Here is a 25,449-nt window from a genome sequence, read left to right as displayed (position 1 = left end):
CAAGAATTCACATTTTTACTAGTGGAAATGTAATTCCTGACATCAAAAATTGCCATTGTTACTAAATCTAATTACTGATATTAAGAATTATAATTTTACTATAGTGAAAACTGAATTGTTGATATCAAGAATTCATATCCTGGGAATGAATAAAAGTCAAAGCGGCTTGGACCCCAATGTATTGTAAAAATGTATTCAATGAGCTTGTGTTTTTGTGAGGCAAACATTCAACCCATTCAAAATGATTTGAAGAAAGATATTTAAGTTCAAGGGCTGGATCAACCACATGGGCAATTGGTTCAAAACAATGCAGAAATTGTCATTTCTGTTGGGAATGTTATATACAGTATATATGTATATATAAACTTTTCTTTGTATGTTTTTGTATGTTAGGCTTCCTTTTATTTGTTTCATCTAGTGTTTTGTTTTATAGTTTAGTGTCTCTTATTCAGTCAAAAAAAACACTAAAATAAACAGCACTTTCCCAAATTGACAACTTGATTCCATATGATATGACGAACACACTTTAGATTAGGGTCCAATTCTCACTATTAACAACGACCTTTGCCTCTATAAACTCCTAATTATATGCATGCTAATAACAAACTGGTTGTAAAGTTTAACCAATATGACAATAGTGCAAATATTCCAAAGTTACATTTATGAAAACTGACCAGCAGATGGAGAAATTGTCTTTAAGATCATGCTTCTGATTGGAATGTCTTAAAATGTCTTAAGTATTCAGATTTTCTTCATGTACTGAAGACATGACATGTTTCTTTTGCTAAAATGTGCAGTAAATAGATTACACTGCATGAGATCCCAAAACTCTATGCACTTAAACTTCCATTTTCAGTGTGATGAATGAACCTGTTTGTACAGTTTAGTGTGCTGGACTTGCAGCACAGTCAGTTACTTAAGATAACTACTAATTAGCTTATTTAAAGAGATAATTTACTGAATCATTTACTGAACGCACCCCCTCATGTGGTCACTTCCTTTCTTGAGCATAAAGATATTTAGAAAAATGTCTCCTTTTATTCTTAAATTTATTCTTTAACAAAATATTACATGCACAAATATCTAGATAATTTGGTATTTTTTATCAGCCTATGTGTGTGTTGACAGTGTTTTATTGTATATTGCTTCCATTTTCAAGGTAGCAATCCTCCAATTCATTCACCCATCCATTGACAATGAGAATCAATTATTAAAAAAAGACCAGTGGCATTTATAAAAAAATAAACAAAAAACATGACTGGAGAACGAGACTGTTTAAAAGTAATCACAGTCAGTGCTTTGTAAACTTTCTTTTATTTTGATCCCATCTACATAACTCCGTGCTCCGTATTTTGCCTCTTGCATCAGTGCTTAATCCAGGAATGTGGAAGGATCCGGATCGTGGCTTTGCTGTCGCGGGTCATGAGGCGTGTAACCTGATCTAGGGTCAGTCCAGCAATGATTTCTCCATTGACTTCTAGAATCTCATCTCCAACACCCAGGAGTCCAGTGTAGATATTCTCTGTGGCACTGTCCCCGACCCGTTCCACATATATACCTATAAAATCAGCATTGCGGATTTTTACCTTTAAATGCATTGAATCATTTCAGACAGAGCTTGGGTTTTGGGTGTCATGGAGGCAAATGTGGGGGAACTAACCTGAGACAGGTCTTCCTTTACCCCTAGAGATAACAAAGCCAAAGGGTCTATTGTTGGCAGGTCTGATAAGCTCTATCAGTAAAGTCCCATCAGGAAAGGCCTGCACCAGCCGCCCTTGTGGACCTCGAGAATCCTCATCTACGCTCTCTTGCTTTTGAAGCTCCCTGAAACACAGAAACCAACAGCCCAATCAGAAATTTGGGATAGTCAATATGGTTTTACAGCAGAATCAGAGTTTACATATCTGAGGCATAAAGTATGCATTTAAAATAACCATAAAAAATATGCCACAATAAGGAAGAAAAAAGTATCGCAACTTCCATTTCATGCCGACTTGATTACCTAAAAAGTAGAGACTTTGTCACATCTAATATTACACACCTTGGTGCCAAACTCAATGGCAGTGATAGTTCTCCTAATATAGTAGAACGTTCAAACTTCCTCTTCGGGGACTGTAGGCTCTGGACAGAAGATGCTTTGCGTAACTGAGCCAAAGGAGACTCCTGGTGGCAGAGAGAAACACTGAAGCTTTGAAACTGTCTTTCTAATGCATAAACATATGTAAATAGCCACAATTGACAATTTGATAAACTTGGATTTTACTGATATGCTCAAACCTCTGACATTACATGGGCATTCCAGTTTAAAATGTTAATACACCCCCAAAAATACTTTGGTGTTATTAAAGGTTTAGTTCACCCAAAAAGGAAAATTTTTCACTAGTTACTCACACTCATATCATTCCAAACATCATTTTGGAACACAAATGAAGATCTTTTGATGAAATCCGAGAGCTTTCTGTCCCTCCATTGTCAGATACGCAACTACCACTTTGACGCTTCAAAAAGCTCATAAAGAGATCGAAAAAATAACCCATTGAATTGAGCTGTTTGGGCCAAATTTTCCGAAGAGACACGATTGCTTTTTATGATGAACAGATTGAATTTAGGCTTTTATTTACATATAAACATTAACGCACACATCAGATTTGGTAAACAGAAGCTCAAGCATGTTCGCTTGTTGTTTGAGAACCAGTGAGGTTCATTCTCGTGTTACGCAGCACGTTTGAGCTTTAGCAAGAACCAATGAGGTTCATTCTCGTGTGTTACGCAGCACGCTTGAACTTCAGCAAGAACCAATGAGGTTAATTCTCGTGTTACACCACGTTTGAGCTTCCGCAAGAACCAATGAGGTTCATTCTCGTGTTACGCAGCACGTTTGAGCTTCCGCAAGAACCAATGAGGTTCATTCTCATGTGTTACGCAGCACATTTAAGCTTCCACAAAAACCAATGAGGTTCATTCTCATGTGTTAGGCAGAACTTTGAGCTTCCACAAGAACCAATTAGGTTTGTTCTCGTGTGCCAAGCAGGTTCGGTTGAGCTTCTGTTTATGTATGTTCGCTTTCAGATTTCATTATAAGGATCTCCATTTGTGTTCCTTTAAGTACTTTTTAGGTAACACTCTATTTGTGTCCTTGTTACATATGTTACTTGTACTTACCATAGTAATAACAGTAAAGTATGCATAATTGCATGCAACTAACCCTCAACCAACCTCTAATCCTACCGTAACCCTATAGTATGTATGTTGTTAATTAATATTACTCAGTACTTAAATATATAATTCCACTGTAACAAAGGTACCTTTATTTTAAGATGGCACCTTTATTATATATTATAAATTACAGAGTTTGCTATATTATTCCTATTGGTATAGTTAAAGCTAATTCACATGCCACGACCACGACCCAACAAATGACGAATCAAAATCAGTCTATAAAAACAAGTAATGACCAATGCCAACACAACTCAATGAATGGGACTGTTGGTGTCAATTATTTAGTATCAATATTATTTATACAGTATTTTCTATAACCAAATTGCCTCAATTAAATTCAGTACTGCATCTCATTTCAATTTGCCTCCCCAAATAGAATACATTTGCTTAGTTTGTTCTGTGCGGTTCACCAGTTTGATCAAAGTGTGTTGTTACATAATTCTGCAGATGTATTAAGGTCAGCGAACCACATGATATGTTTTTTCAATTTCATTAAACAAAGCCAGAGATACAGTCCAAATGATCTCTCATGATATTACAAGGGTGTGTGCTACTGTAGTTGGATTAACACTTTCACAAAGAAGAGAACTCACTGTGTGGAGAGATTGGAGAGAGGGGGTCCTCTTCAGAGGCATAAGGCCTCTGTGTGTAGGGCTCGGAGAGGCAGAACTGTAGCGGGCCGCGGGGGAACACAGGTGCTCCATGCTGTTGGACCGGCTGCCCTTTACCAGCTTACCCATACTGTTCAGTCCCATGGCTGAGAAAAAGCGACGGAGGGATAACTTAGGCCTCCCTTCTCGCTCCCCTGTTCTCCTACACATAGAGTTATGGAAGAAATTCACTAGTGCTGTAAAGGACTATAAAGTACTACTATCTTGTGAAGTAATGCTTTTATAATCCCAAAGCTAAGGGTGAGTTCACACTTGGAAGGTTTGGTTCAATTAAAATGAACTCTGGTGCGAATGCTCTGCTTGTTCGGTTCATTTGAACACTTATTTATGATGCAAGTGTGAACGTTGCCATCAGAACCTTAGTGCCCACCAAATAAGCGGACCAAAGACATCTAAACAAACCAAAAACAGGACATGATGTCACAAGATACGACCCTAAAAAGGACAGAATGCTAAGGCATAATCTAGGCACAGCATAGTTTTGGATGTCTGGTAAATTCCATCCCAAAATATACATCAGCCTTTTTTTAATCTTTAGGTTCTGGTTGAATGCTGGGTTCAGCCTGTTGGGCCATTTTGTTCTGTTAGTTACACAGTGTGTTCATACTTTTTATGTAATCAGGTGCTTGGTTGCAGAAGGTTTGTATTCCTATCAAGTATCAAATCATTACTTTAGGGGGCTTTCATGCTGAGCAAATTTTCTGCTGTCCGAATCAAAGAGTGATTATTCTTGTTGCCTGTGGTCTGGTTTCAGACTCATTGGTTCTATAGAACCCCTGTCCATTTGCGCTCATCTTGCGTCATCACAAATGTGTACAGTGCACATGATAAAGGACACTGCGTGGGTCGATATATTTTGTTTTTTTAATTTAGTGTTATCATGCACAACAGAGTGAAATACATTTTTGTATGTGTTGCATGAAGGCAGCTTTTGACTGCATGCAAACTAGGCATTTACTGTGCACAATTATACTGCATGCTCACTCAGCTCATGAGGTAAATCATAACCACTGTCATCCCCTAAATGTGTTTCATTGAACTAATGATGTCATCATTGGCTAAAACACACCACATATTGGGCTTCCAGTTATTGGGTTCAACCAATCCATTTATAAGGTAACTTTAAGGAAACTCCTTCATGTGAGTTTGACCTCTTTAGGATCTTTTGTGTACTTTATGATTCAAATGTAAACATTTAAAATCGGCAATTACCTATAGCCCATAAATAAGATTACACGTGTCAAGTAAGGGAACTCTTACCTAGACACAGCTAAACTGTCATCCCAGTGTATTTCAGCTTTCCGGTGCTCTGCTCTCAGAAGTTCTGCCCTCAGGTCTTCTGCCTTGGACATACCCATAGCTCTCAAAGATGGGCGGCAATCTGAGGAAACAGGAGCTGTGCAAGTGCTTCTGGGATCCATACAGACACCCTCACCTACCAAATGACCTGATGCACAACAAATGAATGAGCAAACCATATTGGAGTAGGAATCAATAAACCAGTTCTGAATCAGGTTATGTGTGAAAGCTTTTTTTCAGGCAATTTTCAGTTGTATGCTGAATTTACATGGTTGATAGAGCACCGAAAGAAAAGCATCAAGGTTTTAGCACAAAAAAAAACAACCTGTTAGTAGGTCTGACATCCTGACCTAGTTGTTTTGAGTTAGCTAGAGGGATGCCATATTTCATCATTTGAGATCTTGTGTCAGGTAAACTTACCAGTGATTGGGTCACCTGCAGAATCCCATATTGTTAGAGCCTGGAGGTCTGTTGTCAGCATTGCTGAGGAATACCTGAGAGAGGATGGTCTGTTGCAAGATGTCAGTCCTGAGGTGACTTGATGAACCTGAGGGGAGGCACTGAGAGTGACACTGAGGTGCTCTTCTGGTTGTATGTTTTCATGGTGAGAGCCTCCATCCAGCTTATGATCAAGGTGAATTAAACGGTACTGAACGGAGGGCATTAGCTTGACCACTGTCGGACGGCTTTTAGAACCTGATTTTAGAGCCGATTTGATGGGGAGGTTTTGAGGAGAGTCCCTGACATTGCTGGAGAGATCCGTATTCTCATGGTCAGGTGAGGTTTCTGTAGTGCCTTGCTTTACAACTTTAGAGCGAGTAGTTGGATCCTCCAGACTTGACCTAGTTTTGGAGTTCCTTCTCTGAGCCCATAGATCCTGACTTCGAGCATAAGGTCCATTACTAGTTTCACCTCTGCTTTCTCCTTTCCTGCTCCTTCTTCGAAGCTTCCCAAAAGCTGACATGCTCTCACCTGCACCTCCTACACCTCCCCGTCCTACACTTTCTGCCAGGCTGATGCCTCCAGTAAAACTTATCCTTTCCATGAAGGTCGGGTGGATGGTTCGGCGACATGATTGGCTTGGGCTGACCCATTGAGGGACTGCCTTTTCCCGAGAATCTATGTTACTGTGTGTTGGCTTGGAAAGACAATCTTTGGTCTGTGCAGTTCCCAAGATGCTTCCACAGGTTTCACATGTCCTGAGCATTTCATCATTTGGCACCATGGTAGCCAAACACTCACCCTCTTTGGTTAATATGGTCACAGGGATACCAACGTTTACCCAATTTATTGTCTTCCCCCTGCTTTCCTCTGTGATGTTGTACACCGGATCTGCCTTCAGCTGTTGGGTGGAGTGACATTTCTCAACCACCACTGGCCCTCGTTCACGCACCCGCTCCAGGTATCGTCGCTTAGCCTCTTTTTCTGACTCGTCTTCGAAACGTACTCTTGTGGGCGACTGGCCATTCCGACGTGAGCGCACCCCACGTTCATGGTTCCTTCCACGAACGTCCGGTGACTGAACAGGTGAAGTCACTTCCTCTTGAGCCGTGACAAGAACAGCAGTGTGCAGTGTAGATGACACACTGATTGGTAAGAGCTCCCTATAAAGCAGATACAAGAGCTTTTAGAGAAAACCTGGAGATCATTTGATTATCTCTATTACATCACTGCATAATGTTACACAATTATCACTCAAACCTGAATGGAAACAAACAGCAAATTCATTATTAATTTGAAGTACATGAATGAAGGCTTTTAATAAACTATTATATGTGTTCCAAGTAAATATGGCAGGATTAATACAAAAAAATGCTTGACAAATATGTGTTATATGCAGTACATATAATTATATAACACAAGAACACTGCTCTGAATGAATTGCTTAAATTAATATTTCTGTGTATCACAGGATATGGGTCATGACTTTAAAGGATTGCTCTCGTTTGTTCACACAGTAATACAATTAATATATGACTGTAAAAAAGACAACCATGATGTGGGACAACAAGAAGGGAATTAAAAGTGTTGAGGTGACTTACAGGCCTTCTCTTTGACCAAGGCTGGTGGGGGTTTCGCTCTTAGGGTTTTGAGAACGTGCTTTGAATCGAGCTCTTTCTAACAAACGCTTTGCTTGTTCATGACGTGGACTGAGAGTTACTTCAGCGGTGGAGATCAGAGGTCTGTCCAAAACAGAAAAGGAATTTGACACTCTCCTGAGTAAACGGAATGATTATTCAAAATGTTTGATAGGTCTCAACGGTCATCCAACCCACAAAAGGATTGTAATTTCCATGTATGTGTGCAATATTGAACATTAGACTTTCAATATTCATGATCTATCACTATACTTTCCACAAATCAGAAATAAGCATACAGAATGTCAGAAGCACAAATCTGTTTTATATAATCTCTATCATGAGCATGTTATGTGCATGCCTTAATCTTAGAAAGATGTGTCTCTTTCACATGGATTTGTGTTCTGGCAGAGGTCTACCACAACTAAGTGCAAACAAACATCAGTATTCAATGATGTGTTTGATTGAGGACAATGTCTCTTACTTATAGTTAAACACAGGCCCCTTTGTGATAATTGCTGAGTCCCAATCATCTACTTTGTAGGGAGGTAAATCTGTAAACAAAACAAAAACAAAAAAAGCACACAGGTTTCAAAAACCCAGCTGAAATCTGATACGAGATATAATTTCAATAACTTGGAAAAAACAAATAAATATGAATTTGCTCATCCGCCTCAAGACCGGACCCAATATCACATAATTTCTCACTTTTAACATAAGGGTGCTACGTGCAATTGGTAGAATACAAACACTCTGAACCATTATCCTGTAGCACTCTGAGCCAGAAGAGCTCAGCCTGCTGTTACACAACACTCCGGAAAACCAAGCTGGCAGATTTCAGCCTATCCCTACGTTGTACGGTATTAAAACACTGTTATCTCTACTGCTCCACTCTTTCCCAAACCCTTCCCCCACATCTGTAATTACGGTGACAGGCAGGCACATCTGTTCCGAGAGATCATACTAACCTCCCTGCTGTGAGTTTTGGCTCAGTGACCCTCGGGTGTCTAATGCTGTTTAAATGATAAATACAGTGAAAAACTGCATAAGGCAATTAACGAAACCCAAGAGAAGATATTTTGAGGAACGTTGGGATCCAAACAGCATTGGACAAATATCTTCTACTTCCACAAGTAAGTAAGTTATACCAGAATTTTTGGGTGAACCATCTTTTTAAGCAAAGGTCTTACCTCTCTGCAGCTCCTTTGGTGGTTGATACTGTCCCTCTGGACGCATGGAAGTTGTGATCTCAATGGCCTCAACTGGATATTGGTTCAGGTATGTCTTGTTCATCTCGACTTTCTCTGCAACAGACAAAGACACTCCTCTGGAGCACACAGTCTCCCAACTGTCTGCCTTCCACAGCCCACCAACTGGATCTGCTGCTCCAATCTCCTTCTGGAGACACCTATGAAAAGCACTTTCCAAGCTGTCAGACCTTTGCAGCTCCTTGTGAACAACTGCACCCACAGTCTTTAGTTTTGGCTTCCGTTTTGGACCCTGTTCAATTGTGGCTGGTACACCTTTTGTAGTTGGCAGTGTTGAGGAACTCTCTGAATTAAGAAGTAGTGTCTCTGGTCGTGCCACTCGCCAAAAGCCCTTGGGAGGAGCCCAGTGCCTGGGAGAAGATGCCATTGACTTTGTTGCAATGTCCCCTTGAGGTTCACCAGCACCACCCACTGCAATGTTCTCCAGGCTAGACCCTTCACAAAGCCCACGGGACATTTCTGGTGCACCTTGAGATGTGCTGTCTTTCCCACTTTTTCTGCAAGTCCCAGAGTTGGGTTCCAGCACTTCTTCATTACCAGTGCTTGACTTATTGCACTTCTCAGTGTGTTCTGTTTGACAAGGAGACAGCACTTCATCGTCTCTGGGTTTCTTCGCTGACTCTTCTGTGGAATCCTCTGCTAATAGATAATCTCTCTCCGTCCCCTTTAACTTTCTCTGGGACACTGCTTTGACTTTAGATTGCAGGGCAGAAACTGCTGAACCGACAGGAGGGGAGCAGGAGGGGAAAGATGCTTTGAATTTCAACAGGCCAGTGGAGGGTCCACGTTGAGGGTCATCTGGAAGCTCTGCACCTTGCTCTGCCACACTCCTTAGTGGTTGTGTCCCAGAGAGATCTTCTGCCTCCTCCTCCATTCTACAATTAAAGGATTCTTCAAAGAGGAAAAACGCCAGACACAAATTTAAACAAGATGAAGCAGAAAGTATTGCAGAGCCGCTGCTCAGGGATTCCATGATTAAATATTCTTGAATCCCTCTTACGCACAACATACTATGTAAGAGTTTGCATAATACCAATACTTTCATAGTGTTAGATTACCCACACCAAGCAATCAAAAACGAGTGCAAGTTCATGATTTCAAGTTCAAGGTTACACTCTCTTGAAGATAAACAACAGTGGATGCATAGTGAATTTATTGGTACAGACTTATCAGTCCTTAATAGATAAGTGATATGTTTTATAAACTGTAATTATACATGGAGAGATATCAGACATAGCAAAGGTTCTGCATAGACTTAGGTAAACCATGATACAGATAATTATAATGAATGGTAAATTAGATTTATGAAACATTGTTTATTTGTATCAATGGTCACACTTTAAATTAGGGTCCAATTCTCACCCTTAACTAATGAATAACTATAACTTGCTTTTTAATAGTTAGTACGGTAGTTGTAAAGTTTAGGTAGGCTACTTGGTACGATTAAGGGATGAACAATATGGTCATGCAGAATAAGGCATTAATATGTGATTTATAAGTATTAAACAGCCAATATCCTAATTTGCCTGCTAAAAACCAACTATAGTTAATAGTGAGAATTGGAGCCTAATCTTAAGTGTTACCAAATCAATATATTTATTATTATTTTATATTATTTATGTCATTACATTATTCCATGACATTGTTATTATATACTGTATAACATCTTACCTTAAACTTTCACTTATGGTCCATTTGAGTCTGTTACACTTCAGTGGTTCAGTTGAATAAGTCACAAAACATGCAGAATCATCCCTGCCTCTCTTTTAATACTCGAATGGCCGAAAACATGAACAAATGTTGCCTGTTGAAATGAGGAATTACTCCCATGATGCTCCTCTTCGTTCCGCTGTCACCAGCACCTATCACTGCGCATCCACTGGTGGTAGATTCCATCTCTAACCTATGAGCGCTCGCTCAATATTCATGATTGGTCTGTTAATCCCCGCAGAAATCAGACGGATTAGACAAAAATGGAAAATAAATGCGTACTTTAATTCCTTTGATGTCAACCGTAGCATTTCATTGCATAAGTTGGTGCAATTCACAGAAACAGTATTTAAAAAGTGCACTCAGTATGTAAAGGTCACGTGTGCCAGAACAAGTATTTTGAGAGATGCTACTGATTGCAGTTGTACAGAAAGATAATCTAGCTGAGAATCTTGAAAATTTCACAATGTTTAAAAATACAACAACATAAATAATACTGGATTGTTTTATGATCATAATATTCATGAGGATCTATTTTTATACAACACACAGACACACAACTCACTTATGAAGAACCCATTCTTACCCATATGTAATCTAAAACTAGAATATGAAATATGAAACAATGAGTTAGCCATTTGTAAACTGATTTCCTCAAAAAGAGTAGCTGCAAAACAGTATATGTTGTTGCAGAGCAACAGATTCATATTGAAGTACATTTCTGCCACATAAGAGGATAAAATGCATGGTTTGGTAAAAAAAATTAAAAGTATAAAAAAGAAAATAAATATATGTAATTTATATGTCAATGTCAACATTTTATGTCAGAATTTTTACTTTCATCTCACAAGAGATTTTGTCACAATCAAGACTTTCAAATTTTCCCTAAATATTGACCTTTATTTTTAAAAGTCATTAAAAAGTCATAATTAGGATATAAAGTTTTTAGGTCATATTTGTGACTTGGTATGTTATTTTGACCTTTCATGTTGTAATTTCATAATTGTGAACTATCATAATTTCCAGTTTTCCATAATTTCATCTTTTAATTTGATAATTATGACTTAGTGCCATAATTTAATGTTTATGTGATGATTTTTATTTTTTCATAATTTAATCTTTATTAATCATACTTTTTATGTCATATTTGTCCCAGTTGACTTTAATGTCATAATTATGACTTAGTATGTTATAATTTCCACTTTTTATCTAATAAATTATGACATGGTGTGCCGTTATTTTATCTGTTTGCGATTATTTTAAATTTTTGTCATAATTTTTACTTTAATCTCATAATGACTTTCTTTGTCATAATTTAAATTTTCATTTCCCAATAATGACCTTTATGTCATAATTATGACTTGGTATGTCATTATTTAATTATTCATTAAAATTGTATTCTTTTATAGTCATTAAAATGTCACAATTAAGATATAAACGATTTGTATGTCATAATTATGAGTTGGTTTGCTATTTCAACCTTTCATGTTGTAAATGCGTAATTGTGAACTGTCTTATTTCGTGTTTTTGTGTCACAATTTCCACATTCATCTTATAAATAAATTAGTATGTCGCAATGTCATCTTTTTATCTAATAAATATATAGTGTGCCATAATCTTGTCTGTTTATGTGAACATTTTACTTTTTGTCATAATTTAATCTTTATTAAATAATTTCGACTTTTGACTTTTTATGTCATAATTTCCATGTTTATGTCCCAATTGACTTTTTTGTCATAATTATGACTGTTATAATTTTCACTTTTTATCTAATAAATTACTTAGTGTGCCATTTCGTTTGTTTATGTGATTTTTACTTTTGGTCATAATTTAATCTTTATTAAATAATTTCGACTTTTATCTCATAATGATTTATAATGACATCATAATGATGTCCCAACTGGCTTTTTTTTGTGACTTTGATTATGACTTAGTATGTTATAATATAATATCTTTTTATCTAATACTTTAGATTTTTATGTCATAATTAAAAAAAAAATTATTGAATAAATATGACTTACTGTGCCATAATTTTGTTTGTGATCATTTTTATTTTTTGTCATAATTTCGACTTTCATCTCATAATGGCTTTCTATGTCGTCATTTCAATTTTCCTGTCCCAATAATGACATTTATGTCATAATTATGACTCGGTATGTTAGAATTTTGACTTTTCATCTTGCACTTTAGATTTTTTATGTCATTATTTCAATATTTTCTTTTTTTATCTGATAAATATGACTGAGTAGGATATGTAGTAATTTCATCAGTTTATGTCATAACTGTGACATAAAAATGATTTTTCTCTCATTATTATGACGTATAGATAGTATTCGACTTTTCATTTAATACTTTAGATTTTTTTTCATAATTAAAATTTTTTAATCTTATAAATATAACTTAGTGTGCCATAATTTCATCTGTTTATGTGATTTTTACTTTTTTGTCATTTAATCTTTCTAAAAATAATTTCGACTTTTATCTCATAATGAATTTTTATGGCATAATTTCCATGTTTATGTCCCAATTGATGTTTTTGTCATAATTATGACTTAGTATGTTATAGTTTCAACTTTTCATTATATAATTTTTTTTATCTGATAAATGACTTAGTATGTCGTAACTTCGTCTGTTTATGTCATTCTTCTCATAAATTTGACCTTTTTTCTCATAGTTATGACGTAGTGTGTCAATTTCGACTTTTCTTATAATTATGACTTTTATGCCATAATTATGTTTTTATGCCATAGTTGCGATTTACCAAGGCATGATTTTATTCTTTTGTGTGTGTGTGGCGGAGATGGGCTTCCATAGTTTGTTTGTGTGGTTTCAGCACTGTCTATGCTCCATCTATGGTTTTCACAATGAGCAGATGCAGCGCGCGGCTCAACCAGAGGGGGCGCCCCGCTACTCACCACCAGTTTCTTCTCTGTGTCGTTGAACTCGAGCGCTGCCTCTGCTGGTAGTTTTGCGCGAGGAACTCCCGAACTACTTCGGCAACCCGTTATAACGGTCGACATGGCGACCGAGGAAATAATCAAGCGTTTTCTTAAGAAAAGATGAAGATAGCTGATACTCAGTAAGAATGAGCGAGTAAGTGTGCATTTGTTGTCTTACACCTGTGGGATGCAGAATAGCGCATTTTGGTGTATTATGTGTTGGTTTCTGGGTGTGGACCGCACACGGCTGGCTAACGGCTAAATCTGATAGCACGTTTGCAGCATTTAGCCGCCCGGCTAGCCTTGTGTAGCCTCGGTGTGAGCTATTTATGTCTTTTAAGTCCGCACGGGGGCTTAATTGGTGGTTAGTTCGGGCAACATGTATTTTTTGGCGTTGTCTTTGCCAGTACATTTGATTTCATCTGTGTAACGTTATACGATTGAAATAGCAATTTCGTTAGCCAGTATAGCTTATTAGCTTAGGTTGCTGAACTGAAAGCTGTGTTTACACGGGCCTCTGCTTTCAAAAATAGCTGTTTACTGTAATCCACGTGATTGTGTATTTGCTTCTATTCTTACCACATGTCATGATTCCGCTGCAGTGTTTTGACAGTGGGCTGGTTAATAATCGATTGTTTTGGTCAGGTTCGGCGGTTGCTGTGTTACATAATCGCGGGATCTCTTGTGGTTTAGCATAAACAGATCGTATGTTTCGCCGTCTCAATCTTAGCACAATTTGGAGTCTGTTTAACTCTTTATCTATGCTCACAATCCCTGTCAGAAATTAAAAGAGTGCGTATTTACAGCCCAGATTGACACAAGAGCAGGTGAACATTGTGTTAGCTCTATAGCTAATGGGGAGCACAATATTAAACTGTTAACATTAATCAATTTGGCTTAATTGTGGAAGGTAAATGGCGTTGATTTCGATACGTGGCTATCAGATGAGTTAATGTAATGCATATACTTTCAAAATTACTTAAACTATATGAAGTCAAGTTTATTGACAGTTAGCTGAGAGTAGCTTCGAGTAACCACAGGTGAATAGTGTAACAATTTTAACTAATAGATACTTCTTCCTCAACCGATTAATCACAGTACTTTAGTATAGCTTTTTTGTATAACAAGTTTTTTTAAAATGTTGTTTAAACATGCAGCGTTATGTGATTAAATATGCCAGAACACAAATCTGAGCATTGGATAAAGCCATGTTCAAAATTGTTTCGCTTTGTTGTCATATTAGATTTAAATGTTTTGACGGAGGGGATTTTGGATTTCATCTTTTTTATCTCATATGTCAGAAAATACTGTCAACAGCCAGACAAAAATACATTTCCACCATGCTTTTAGGAATAAAGCATTATATATAAATCTGGCAAATTAAATATGAACAACCCCATCATAATATAGATAGGAATAAAACTTTAAAGTGTGGTGAATGTAAATGCTGTTGGTAGATTTCTGACTCCGAGCAGGAGTAAAACTCATTTTGAGTAAACTGCTTTTAAAGAGAGCAATTGTAATTTAAAAGTCTACAGATACAATTAGATAAAGTGTAACAAACGTGTATTTTGGATGTTTTACTTCCACTAGTCTGAGAGATGGCATGTTATGGAAGCAAAATCAACAACACAATGGTTTTGCCTGTAGTGTCCTGCCGTAATAGTCGCTCAATGTAATATTCCTTGACACCATTATTTTCAGAAATTAGGGAATCCCATTAACTGCGTCAATTGGTTTTAAAGAATGTATTTTTATAATTAAATATTAAAACTATTCTTGGATTTAGTTTCCTCTTTTGTTTGGGTAGCAACAACTGCCAGACCTGGTTGATTTTCACAAAGCCAGTCGGATACTGTATTTCACTGCATAATTGTGTTGGTTATCATAACAGTAAAAATATTGCTTCCTAATTTCCATATTTGTCGATTAATCATCAACGGCATCTCTTTTGTTCCAGGTTTCAGGTTTCACACCATGTGATGATCACCCGGGACGTGTGAACTTATTTAAGAACTCCTGTGTTCAGAAGATTTTTTGATTCCAGTGGAATCTTTCATTTTTCCCCCCATCTATTATTTCCTTTTTGTTAAATGACACACCCAATCACACATACGCCCGCACGCACACCCAGGAGAACCCCCCCCACTCTTGTTTACATGTAGAACAACCTTGCTACAATGCCTGTACAAGCTCCACAATGGACAGAGTTTTTACTGTGCCCCATATGCACCCAGACGTTCGAGGAGACAGTGCGTCGACCCATCAGTCTGGGTTGCGGCCACACTGTTTGCAAGATGTGCCTCAACAAGCTGCACCGTAAGGCCTGTCCCTTTGACCAGACGGCCATCAGCACAGACATCGAGCAGCTGCCCGTCAACTCTGCCCTGCTACAGCTGGTCGGGGGTCAGGTGAGGCATTTTGACTGCATTTACCGAGCTGAGTAATCATAGTCTTTCAGATCTCTCACTGTGTGCTTCTTTTTAATTGTCTTTTTGTCTCAGGTGCCCAAACAGCAACCTGTGGCACTCATTACGTGTCCAGAGGACACCAAGCATTATGATGAGGCTCGACAATGTGTTGAGGAGCTGGCCCTCTACCTCAAACCCCTCAGCAGTGCACGAGGTACCTGACATGCTCTCATGTGCTTTTTAAAGTAGTGATGCACTAAAATGAATGTTTTCATTTAGTTGAAAACCTAAATGTTTATTGAATAATTAATTGATTTAAGGTGCACTATGCAGGATTTTCAGTAATACACTTTTCATTGGTTTTAATGATTTAGCCCAGTTAAAGGCTTTTTACTTCACCACGTGAGTGCCTTTGTGTATCCGTTAGGAATCTGATTTTTAAAAAATTATTGATGTCCACACTGTGTGTATCGCAACTGTTCAGATCCGATTTGTTTGTCCATGGCATGCCGCTCTTTCGTTTTCCGGGATATCTGCATTGGTTTCTATGGTAACGATGTTAAGTTGGTACTAGGCATACACAAAAACAACAACTGCAGCACGGAGGGGTTTGCAATACAGATTAGGGGTGTCAAAATTAATCGTTTCTTCAATGCAACGCAATGCAGACAAGGACGATTCGGTATCGGTTCAGTAATAGGCCATAACCGATTATAATATACTGATTATTTTTCTGACGTCATTTGTCGTGTACGTGCTTTGTCGTGGTAGCATACAATGGCAGAGGGAGGCGAGACGTGAGTGCGAGTAATTAAAATGCTCTAACTGCTTTAAAAGTAGACATCTGGGCACGTTTCGGCTTTTATGAACAACCTGGTTAAGCACGACCTGGAGAACACACTCTGATTTATCAAAACAATTTCATTTACACTTGGGCACATAAATGTACCTCCGCAAAAGGGATATAAATCCGATCTTCAATTCCTGCACTATATGCAGATTTATTGGAGTTCACGTCACCAAAAACAACAGATATGAGCTGCATTTTATTGATCATCAGCTAATTTCAAAATCAAAGACCACAATAGGAGAGTGCGCGGCAATAGCACTGGTAAGATCATTCTGTTGCTTTACTCTTAGTGAATATGATTGTATGTTGAGCACCTGCGACTTTGATTTCGGTAGTGTGCGTTAGCTTGCTGAAGAGATACGCAGCTGCTCGTCTGCGGCGATGCGTGCTTCAGTAGCGCTGTCATATTGTGCTACAACATGTCTAATTTTTTTTTAGCATTGTTTCAACAACCAGATGCATTTAGACTTATGTTTTGACTGTAATGCGGCCCAGACCACCTCCTAAAGTGGCTTTTAGTATTTTGTGTATTTGTTCTAAATGCTCCTGTTGTCTTCTGTGCCCAGACTTGAGTTTTGTTTGATACATTCAAGAAGCGTGTTTTCTTTGAGCAGGTAAAATTAAAGGTTCAGTTCATATAACTGACTGACAAAATTGTATACATGAGGATTAGAGTGCGGATCGGGCCGCATTTTTCTGTCTGAGCCCGGCCCGCGTCCGACAGAGTAGTAACCGAACCCGACCTGAGCCCGACAGGCATTAAGATATTTATGTCCGAGCCCGAATGTAACACACAGACTCTTCATAGTTGTGAAATTGCTGTTTTGTTTTGCACCGGCAGTGATAGGGTTAACAAAGGGAGTTCAGAGGGCCGGAAACAAATCCTGAAGACGGGTGCGCTTGAGTGAGAGTGTGTTCATCTTCGTTCTGATTAAAAGTTCGGAAACCTCCCTTGTCTGTCATTCTTCAGACATTACACAGACATTTTTTCTCATACTAATGACACATGTACGTTTGTTCGTGTGGAAAGCCCGCTTTTATTAAGCAACTGTAGGAAGGCATTCTGAAATGATTACTGATGAGCGCATCAGCGCGCTCACGGGGAAACAAATACACACGTTAACACGGGGCCAAATCAAATAGGCAATTGTGAAACCAAAATTAAATGAACAAAGGTCTACCAAAATGACCCAGCTAACAGAACAAAACATCAACATAACACAAATGCAGCTTATTGAAGTGAAAATCACTCTTACCATTTTTCTGGAGAACTTTATGGCTACTAAACTGCAACATGGGATTTATTTACATAATCCATCCATCAAAGTTTAGGCTAATCCAGGTTATTATGCAGAAAAAGGATTGCATCAACTGTGGATGGCTTCAAGGCTGTCCTCTGCTCGGTGGTCCTGCCAGCAGCACTGAAGTTGCGCTGCCAGCCACATGTAGCCTAATAAGATGCAATATGCACGCACGTGTTGCGCGCTGGTTGCGCGTTGTCACAGCTACATAAACAAATTTCCGCGCAGAGGAAGACGAATGTTAAGGTAATATTTTGAATTTATTTTAATCACAAAAACAGTGAAAAAGTTAAAAAGGCCCATTGGCCACCTACATAAGCTGTTTTAAATTTCAGATGTTCAATGCCTTATTGCGCTGACGTGACCGAGCCCGACCCGAACCCGAACATTATTTATAAATATCTGTCCAAACCCGGCCCGTCGGTTACCGACGGGTGCCGTCGGGCTCGGGTCGGGTATCCATCCTCTAATGAGGATGCAGTGCATCGCCGATGCATCGGGATATCGAATTGAACCGAATCGATGGCATGATAATCGTAATCGAACCGAACACCCTTAATACAGATGTTGTCTTATTTACAACATGACACTGTGCAGCCGCCACACGCTGGACTATTGCGTCTCCGGAGGCAGCAGCAGAACCGCAGGAGGCTGGTATGAGCGGCTTTATTCCGTGCTGTCCGTTTCAAAACATGTCTCCGTTCTATTGTCATTTTCTGCTCGACTGGCACTTTGCGACAACACCAACCTTGTTTCTGCAGCGACTTTCAGCATGTTTTGTATAACAACGTCTGACATTTACTTTTTATGTGCCGTGAGAGTGTCACTTAAACAATGCATAATCCGATCAGAGCCGTCAGATTTTTTTGGGCTGTTCAGACTTGTTAAATCTGATCGGATTTCAGTCAGATATGCACAAAAATCTAATTTGGACTGTCAGTCTGAACGTCTTAGTCTTCATAATAGTGATGACATGTTTACCTGTTGCTTATACATGTTGTGGCTAAGATATAGACGCTGACACAGGAAAATATGCATTATCAGCACTCCAAAACCAATTTGGCCAAAACCAAAATATATATATGAAATAAAATGAAAATTTTTGGTTGCCAAAATCATGCATCAATACTTTAAAGTCGCAATGCAACGCAAGTTTCTTTTATTCTATATTGTGAAATACATCTGACTGAAACAGATGAAAAATGACATTTATTGGCTCAAAGTAAAAAAAAGAAAGAAATGAAACATATGCTTGGATGAATCGTTCACAATAACAACCACCATTCTTATTTAGAAAGCAGATAAGGTGAATTTTCATTTAATGCTGACTTTAAGCCAGTATAATGAGCATGACCAAATAATTTTTTTCTAATCATGTTTTAGGAGTGGGGTTGAGTAATGCTGCTCAGAGCATGCTGAGTCGTCCCATGCAGAGGAAACTGGTGACTCTGGTGCACTGTCAGCTGGTGGAAGAAGAAGGACGTGTCAGGGCCATGCGGGCGGCCCGCTCTCTGGGCGAAAGAACTGTTACAGAGCTCATTCTGCAGCACCAAAACCCCCAGCAGCTCTCCTCCAACCTGTGGGCTGCCGTGAGAGCCAGAGGTTGCCAGTTCCTGGGCCCTGGTAAGATGACACTTTAAAAACCCATTCACACCAACACAAATGTTTGTCACGGAAATAGTTTTGATTTTCACACATGATTTGTTTGTACATTCAGGCGAGCACAAGAGTCGTTCTGCTATCGACCCTTTTCACATTTCAGGTGTTCTCAAAAGCGGAAGTCGTTATAGTTGGGTATACTTCTGTAGTGGTGAATGGAGACCACAACACATTTTTTTTCTCATTTGCTCCAATAGTAAAATAAAACATTCACAATTAGTGTTTCAATGGCTTTACAAAAGAGGAAAAAAAATATTGAGAGATTGATTACAGTGGTCAGAAGAGAGAACAATGTCAAATTTGCCTTTGCCACCTCAGCTATTAGAAACACCCACACAGCAGTGTTTACTGGTTTTCTGCAATTCCATGCCAAGGTAATAGAACACAAAGTATAGAGTTATACATGTACATTTAAATAAATAAAGTGCAAAAAAAAATTCTTTGTTAGATTTCTGATGTCGTCATCAGTCTGTAAAAAGGGTCTATTCATTGTCGCTATTACATAAAAAAGTCATATGTTTATGTAATAGCAGTGGATCTGGGAATGTGATCAAAAGCATGAATCTTATTGGTCAGCTTTGTCGCAGAGTGATGGAAAAGAGATTAGCACAAAAAAAGTCTAAACAGATGTATTAACAGTCATTCATTCAAATTAAAATGTTTATCACAACAGATTTTCACAGTGAATGTTTGTCCTGGTATGAACAGGTCTTAATTTGTCGTTTAACTTATGGATATGGAAGTTCTAGTGTCTTATGTCAGCCCTTTTTATCAACAGCCATGCAGGAGGAGGCACTAAAGCTGGTACTGTTGGCCTTGGAAGACGGATCTGCTCTTTCTAGGAAGGTTCTGGTCCTCTTTGTGGTCCAGAGACTTGAACCGAGATTTCCTCAGGCCTCCAAAACCAGTATTGGACATGTAGTTCAGCTCCTCTACCGTGCCTCCTGCTTCAAGGTAGTTGTCCTTTATTGTGCCCTTGATCTCACTCGAACTGCTTACATGCATCTTACAAGTTCTTTTTCTTTTTTTTTCTTTTTTCTGAATTGTTTTGTAATTCAGATCTGTTGGGAGTAAATTAGATTTGTTTTTCTTTTGCTCTTAGTGTGCAAATTGTTTTTTCATTACCATAACAACTTATTTGCAAGAACATTAACGGCTGTGGCTCAGAGGTTTCAATTGAGTCTCTTGTGTGTCGTAGGTGACTAAGAGAGATGAGGATTCATCGCTAATGCAGTTAAAAGAGGAGTTCCGCACGTATGAGGCACTTCGGCGGGAACACGACTCTCAAATCGTTCAAATCGCAATGGAGGGGGGGCTCCGCATCGCCCCTGATCAGTGGTCCTCTCTGCTCTATGGAGATCAGTCTCATAAGTCACACATGCAGTCCATCATTGACAAGGTATGACGCCCATCTGTCTGCACGGCTTGAGAATTTCCTGCATCCTTTCAAATGCCAGAAATAGTATTACGTCTCGGAATATTGGATTAAAAAAATTTCACTCTTTTGTCTCTCAGCTGCAGACCCCAGCGTCATTTGCTCAGAGCGTACAGGAGCTGACAATCGCACTGCAGAGGACGGGTGACCCTGCCAATCTCAACCGGCTAAGACCTCACCTTGAGTTGCTCGCTAACATCGACCCCAGTCCAGGTTTGCTAAAAGACATGCAAAACCATTATGATGGACTGAGCATATTTGTGTTATACCAGTAGTTCTTAAACTTTTTTTGGTCGCACCCCCCTTTAAACCTTTAAAAAAAATCTGCCCACCTCTGACTATATACACACACACACGCAAGTATTAGGGTTGTGCCAATAGACGAAAGTATAGTGTATTGATGATAACCAGAGATATCGAAGATGATGATATTATGAAGACGATAATTGACTCGTTTTGCCATTAATGTTGATTTATTATTATTTTAAGGCTAGTATTATTATTAAATTAATATTAGGACCTACAATTAATTTGCCTTCCCTAATTTCATAACGAAATCGCCACATTACCACACGTGGCACATCACGGACACGCAGGGATTGGCGGCCCGGCATCCTAGCCTGTCAGCGGCGTTACGCGTGCCCCTCTATTCCGGATCGCGGGTCCGGCGACTCACACCTTTGGTGGCACTGGAGTCCCTCCGCGCTCCCTTCCTGGACCAACGAGGACACCAGCGTGCATGCACGGGGAGAGAGAGACTAGCCTCCTGAGGAGAGGCGCGCTCTACGTTTAACAGCAGCGGTGATGAGACTTAATGATATTCAGGTGTGCATCATCAATTGCCGCCATTTCTCATCAGCTCAGCGCCCCTCCTCTCTCTCATACCCACACCAGTCAGGAACCTGGCGAAGGGCAACAATTTCAGGGACGGGGTGGCGCCTGTTACAGGGGAGAGGCAGCCGTTCCGTCACTATCTTTCTCTCTTTTTGATTCTTCAGATTTTTATTTTCACTAAAGAAATTAAAACTTTCAATTGATCAAAAGTGACAGTAGAGACCTTTATAATGTAAAAAAGATTTATATTTAAAATAAATGCGAGTTGAGGTTAGGCGTAGGTGCTCGCAAACGAAACAGGCTACACAATCTAAAAAAATAAAAACATGCAGGTTGTTTTACCATACACCTCTCCACAAAACAAATATAATCTGATCTTCAATTCCCTCGCTATATCATGCACATTTAACGGAGTTCACGTCAATGAAAATAAATATGAGCTGCATTTTATTTACCAGTTAAAAGATCAAAGACCGGAATATGAGAGAGCGAACTAAGCACTGCTAAGATCATTCAGTCTCATTAGTTTAAATGAAGATGATTGTGTTTTTGAGCATATAAGACTTACTTTCAGTTTCACTTGCAGGAGTTTGCGTGTTGGCTTGCTTTACTCATTTGCTGCGGCGTGTGTTGCACCTTCTGAATTGGTTGTTTGAGTGATCAGATTTAAATCAGTCTGGAAAAAATCTCAGAAGGCATTTACTTCTGGTCTTTTCACAATCAGATATCTGGTCAGAGAAAACGAATTAAGTGAGCAGGAAGTAAAAAGGCCATAACTCTCCCAATATACTCTCCCAGCTGCGCCGAGGGAACGCTTGTTGCTGCTGCTGGACACTAAACACTGTACTGCTGCTTGATTTGAAGGCCTTTTGCCCTGTTGATTACAATAAATAGGTCTAAAAATTGTTTATTGTGTTTGACTGGTCAGTACTGTTCATATTTACATTTAAAAAGCAGACATAAATGTAACTTAAAAGTTACTTTCCCTTGTAACTAATTACTTTCAGGGTTCCCACTTGTCCTGGAAAACCTGGAAAATGTATGATACATTTTCCAGTCCTGGAAAACACATGGAAAGTTAGAGAAAATGTATAATGTCCTGGAAAAACTTGTTGTTGTCCTGGAAAATTATTTTAAAAAAAGTTAAAGGTTAACTTCAGTGTTTTAGCATTAAGCTTTGTATCAGTAGAAACCCGGTAGTATATTGGAATTATGGTACTTTCCCCCCTCATATCCCCCTGAGACGAGAGAATTATGCATTTTATTTCTGGAAAAATTCCTCCGATGACGCAAATATCGTCATTTTGTGTCATCGGAGGATTTTTGGCCAGAGGCTATAGACTAAAGGAGCCAGTTCCGCATGTTTTCAACCCCATAACCAACGCCCATAGGGGTGGGATCTCACTCAGAATTATTTTGAGATAGTCAGAATTGCAAATTTTTTTTCGCAATATCGAGTTTATATCTTTATATATCGAGTTTATAAAAATTTCAGAATAGCAAGATAAGTTGCAATTACCCTTTTTTTTATTCTGTGGCGGAAACAAGCTTCCTTAGTCATAATGTATGATTAAGAGCTCATATTAAAAACTGATTTTATAGTTAAGTCATGGCAATAAACTGCGTCTTTTAAAGACTTAGAGAGCAATATATTACTTTAGGACTGATCCTTGTCTTTTATTCTCACTGTAGTAAAAGTAAAAGTCCTGGAAAATGATTGCTGAAAAAGAGTGGGAACCTTGACTTTTGATATTCAGTAATTGGTAAAGGAATTCAATTACTTTTAAAGGTCCCGTTCTTCGTGATCCCATTTTTCAAACTTTAGTTAGTGTGTAATGTTGCTGTTAGAGCATATATAATACCTGTAAAATGATAAAGCTCAAAGTTCAATGCCAAGCGAGATATTTTATTTAACAGAAGTTCCCTTTCAAAGCCTACAGCGAACGGACAGTTTGGACTACATCCTGGTACTTCCTGCTTTAATTACGTCAGTAGAATAGTTTGTCGACTAACCTCCGCCCACAAGAATACGCGAAAAAGGGGGCGTGGTCTTGTTGCTCCCTCGTGGAGAAGAGGAAGTGTTGCGTTCGGTTCGGTTCGGTTGCGTTTGTCGCCATGTCGTTCAGACGCTGTTATTTTCATCCCGGAGTCAAATCACCTTTGTTTGGCCTTCAGGGGCTGTAGTTTGAGCGCGTTCATCCCCCCGTTATGGTAAGAGGCGTGACCTTTCCGGGCAATGTGCGCTATGCTGCTGTCGAATCACAACACGGGAACCGCTGGCACAATCAGAACTCGTTACGTGTTTCTGAAGGAGGGACTTCATAGAACAGGGAAATCTTTCAAGCCGTTTTGAGGACAGTGAAAACAGCAGTATACAGATAAGTAAATTGTGTGAAAAATACTGTGTTTTTTTACACATGAAACATGAACACATGTTATATTGCACACTGTAAGCACAATCAAAGCTTCAAAAAAACACGAAAAACAGGACCTTTAAAAGAAGTAACTAGTAACTGTAACTAATTACTAATTTTCAGTAACTTGCCCAACACTGGTCCTTACAAACCACATGTAACCATATGTCCAACCAGACATGTTTGATAACTTGCAAATGCCTTGGTGGAAGAGTGGAGTAGCATCTCAAACCAAGAACTAGCAAATCTGCTGCAATCCATGAGGAAGAGATTCACTGTAGAACTTAAAGCTGCTGGTGCCCCACCACATACTCGCTGCTACTTTTGATATTTTCCCCCCATTTGTTCACGGATGTCATTTCTGTTCGTGAGTTTTTTCAGTTGTTGAATCTTATGTTCCTACAATTTGTTGGGGAAAAAAGCAGTTGAAAGTAAGATGTTTCTTTTTTGCTGAGTATTAATATTTGCCATGTTTTTGGTTAAATTGAGAACTTATCTATACTGTGAAAAATTGTGTATAAAATTTCTGTAATTTGAGGTTTAAAGTCATACCGCCCACCCCTAGAGAGAATTAGTTACATCCAATTTGTTATTAAGCATCTGTTGGACATGCTTGTTCTATGATTTAGTTTTGCTTTGATTGATCTTTTATTAAGATGCTCCTCCTCCTAACTGGGAGCAGCTGGAGAAGGGGCTGGTGGCGGTAAAGACGGTGGTGCACGGCCTAGTGGACTTCATCCAGAACCACAGCAAGAAGGGTGCAGACACACAGCAGCCACCCCAGCACAGCAAATACAAGACATACATGTGCAGAGACATGAAGCAGAAAGGAGGCTGTCCCAGAGGAGCTAGCTGCACATTCGCCCATTCTCAGGAGGAGCTGGAAAAGTGAGTGGCGTTATAACATCTTGCATGTCAGGTAAGAAAAATAAAACATACATTGTAATAAAAATCTCATTTGTTGTTCACGTCGCAGGTACCGTAAAATGAACAAACGTCTTGCTGCGCGATTGCCCTGCACCGCTGGCCTGCTGCCTGAGGAGGTGGTCACGCTGGAGCCTGGGCGAAAGGCCTCTACACTTCCCAACGGCATTGTAGCTGGTCCTGGGACGCCTCTTCCCCAGCTCATCCCTAGAGGGACAGACCCCTCCACATATGACCTCTTACTCAAGCCCAAGATGGATGCCACTAGCCTCAGTGCTCCTGGGTCGCCACCTGACTCGTAAGCCTTTGATTTCATCAGCCTTGTTTGACTTTTTGTTCCTTGCTTTTCTGTCGTGACTTTAGTATCTGAATTCTTTTGACTCAAACAGCAAAATGTTTTATTTTTTCCCAAATTAATTTTTTTCTGTTTTTATATT

The 25,449-nt window shown here is 39.0% G+C and overlaps 2 protein-coding genes across 3 annotated transcripts in view; one reads left to right on the top strand and one right to left on the bottom strand.

Annotated features, from left to right (window-relative positions):
* Positions 1–1,045: 1,045 nt before the first annotated feature.
* On the bottom strand, positions 1,046–10,402 carry LOC307127444 (uncharacterized protein). Its single transcript, XM_079818661.1, has 10 exons — positions 10,207–10,402; positions 8,458–9,426; positions 7,752–7,821; positions 7,232–7,372; positions 5,610–6,793; positions 5,151–5,337; positions 3,813–4,032; positions 2,042–2,163; positions 1,661–1,824; positions 1,046–1,558 (listed from the first exon to the last, which is right to left on the bottom strand). Exons 2-10 carry the CDS (start codon positions 9,407–9,409, stop codon positions 1,365–1,367), a joined length of 3,234 nt encoding a protein of 1,077 aa, XP_079674787.1. The 5' UTR covers positions 9,410–9,426; positions 10,207–10,402; the 3' UTR covers positions 1,046–1,364.
* A 2,804-nt stretch (positions 10,403–13,206) lies between these two features.
* Positions 13,207–25,449, top strand: part of rc3h1b (ring finger and CCCH-type domains 1b) — a 44,571-nt gene continuing 32,328 nt past the window's right edge. For both annotated transcript variants that reach the window (XM_079820005.1, XM_079820004.1), the window contains exons 1-9: positions 13,207–13,338; positions 15,145–15,595; positions 15,689–15,809; positions 19,130–19,369; positions 20,184–20,359; positions 20,604–20,804; positions 20,921–21,053; positions 24,745–24,976; positions 25,065–25,310. In XM_079820005.1, the coding sequence (XP_079676131.1) occupies positions 15,365–15,595; positions 15,689–15,809; positions 19,130–19,369; positions 20,184–20,359; positions 20,604–20,804; positions 20,921–21,053; positions 24,745–24,976; positions 25,065–25,310 (1,580 nt within the window). In that variant the 5' untranslated portion in view covers positions 13,207–13,338; positions 15,145–15,364. The remainder of the gene's footprint in view (positions 13,339–15,144; positions 15,596–15,688; positions 15,810–19,129; positions 19,370–20,183; positions 20,360–20,603; positions 20,805–20,920; positions 21,054–24,744; positions 24,977–25,064; positions 25,311–25,449) is intronic.

This window comes from Gobio gobio (assembly GCF_949357685.1).
Source record: "Gobio gobio genome assembly, chromosome: 6".
In the NCBI taxonomy this organism is placed as follows: Eukaryota; Metazoa; Chordata; class Actinopteri; order Cypriniformes; family Gobionidae; genus Gobio; species Gobio gobio.
Note: the sequence above shows the minus strand (reverse complement) of the source record. Positions and strands in the feature narration are given on the sequence as shown.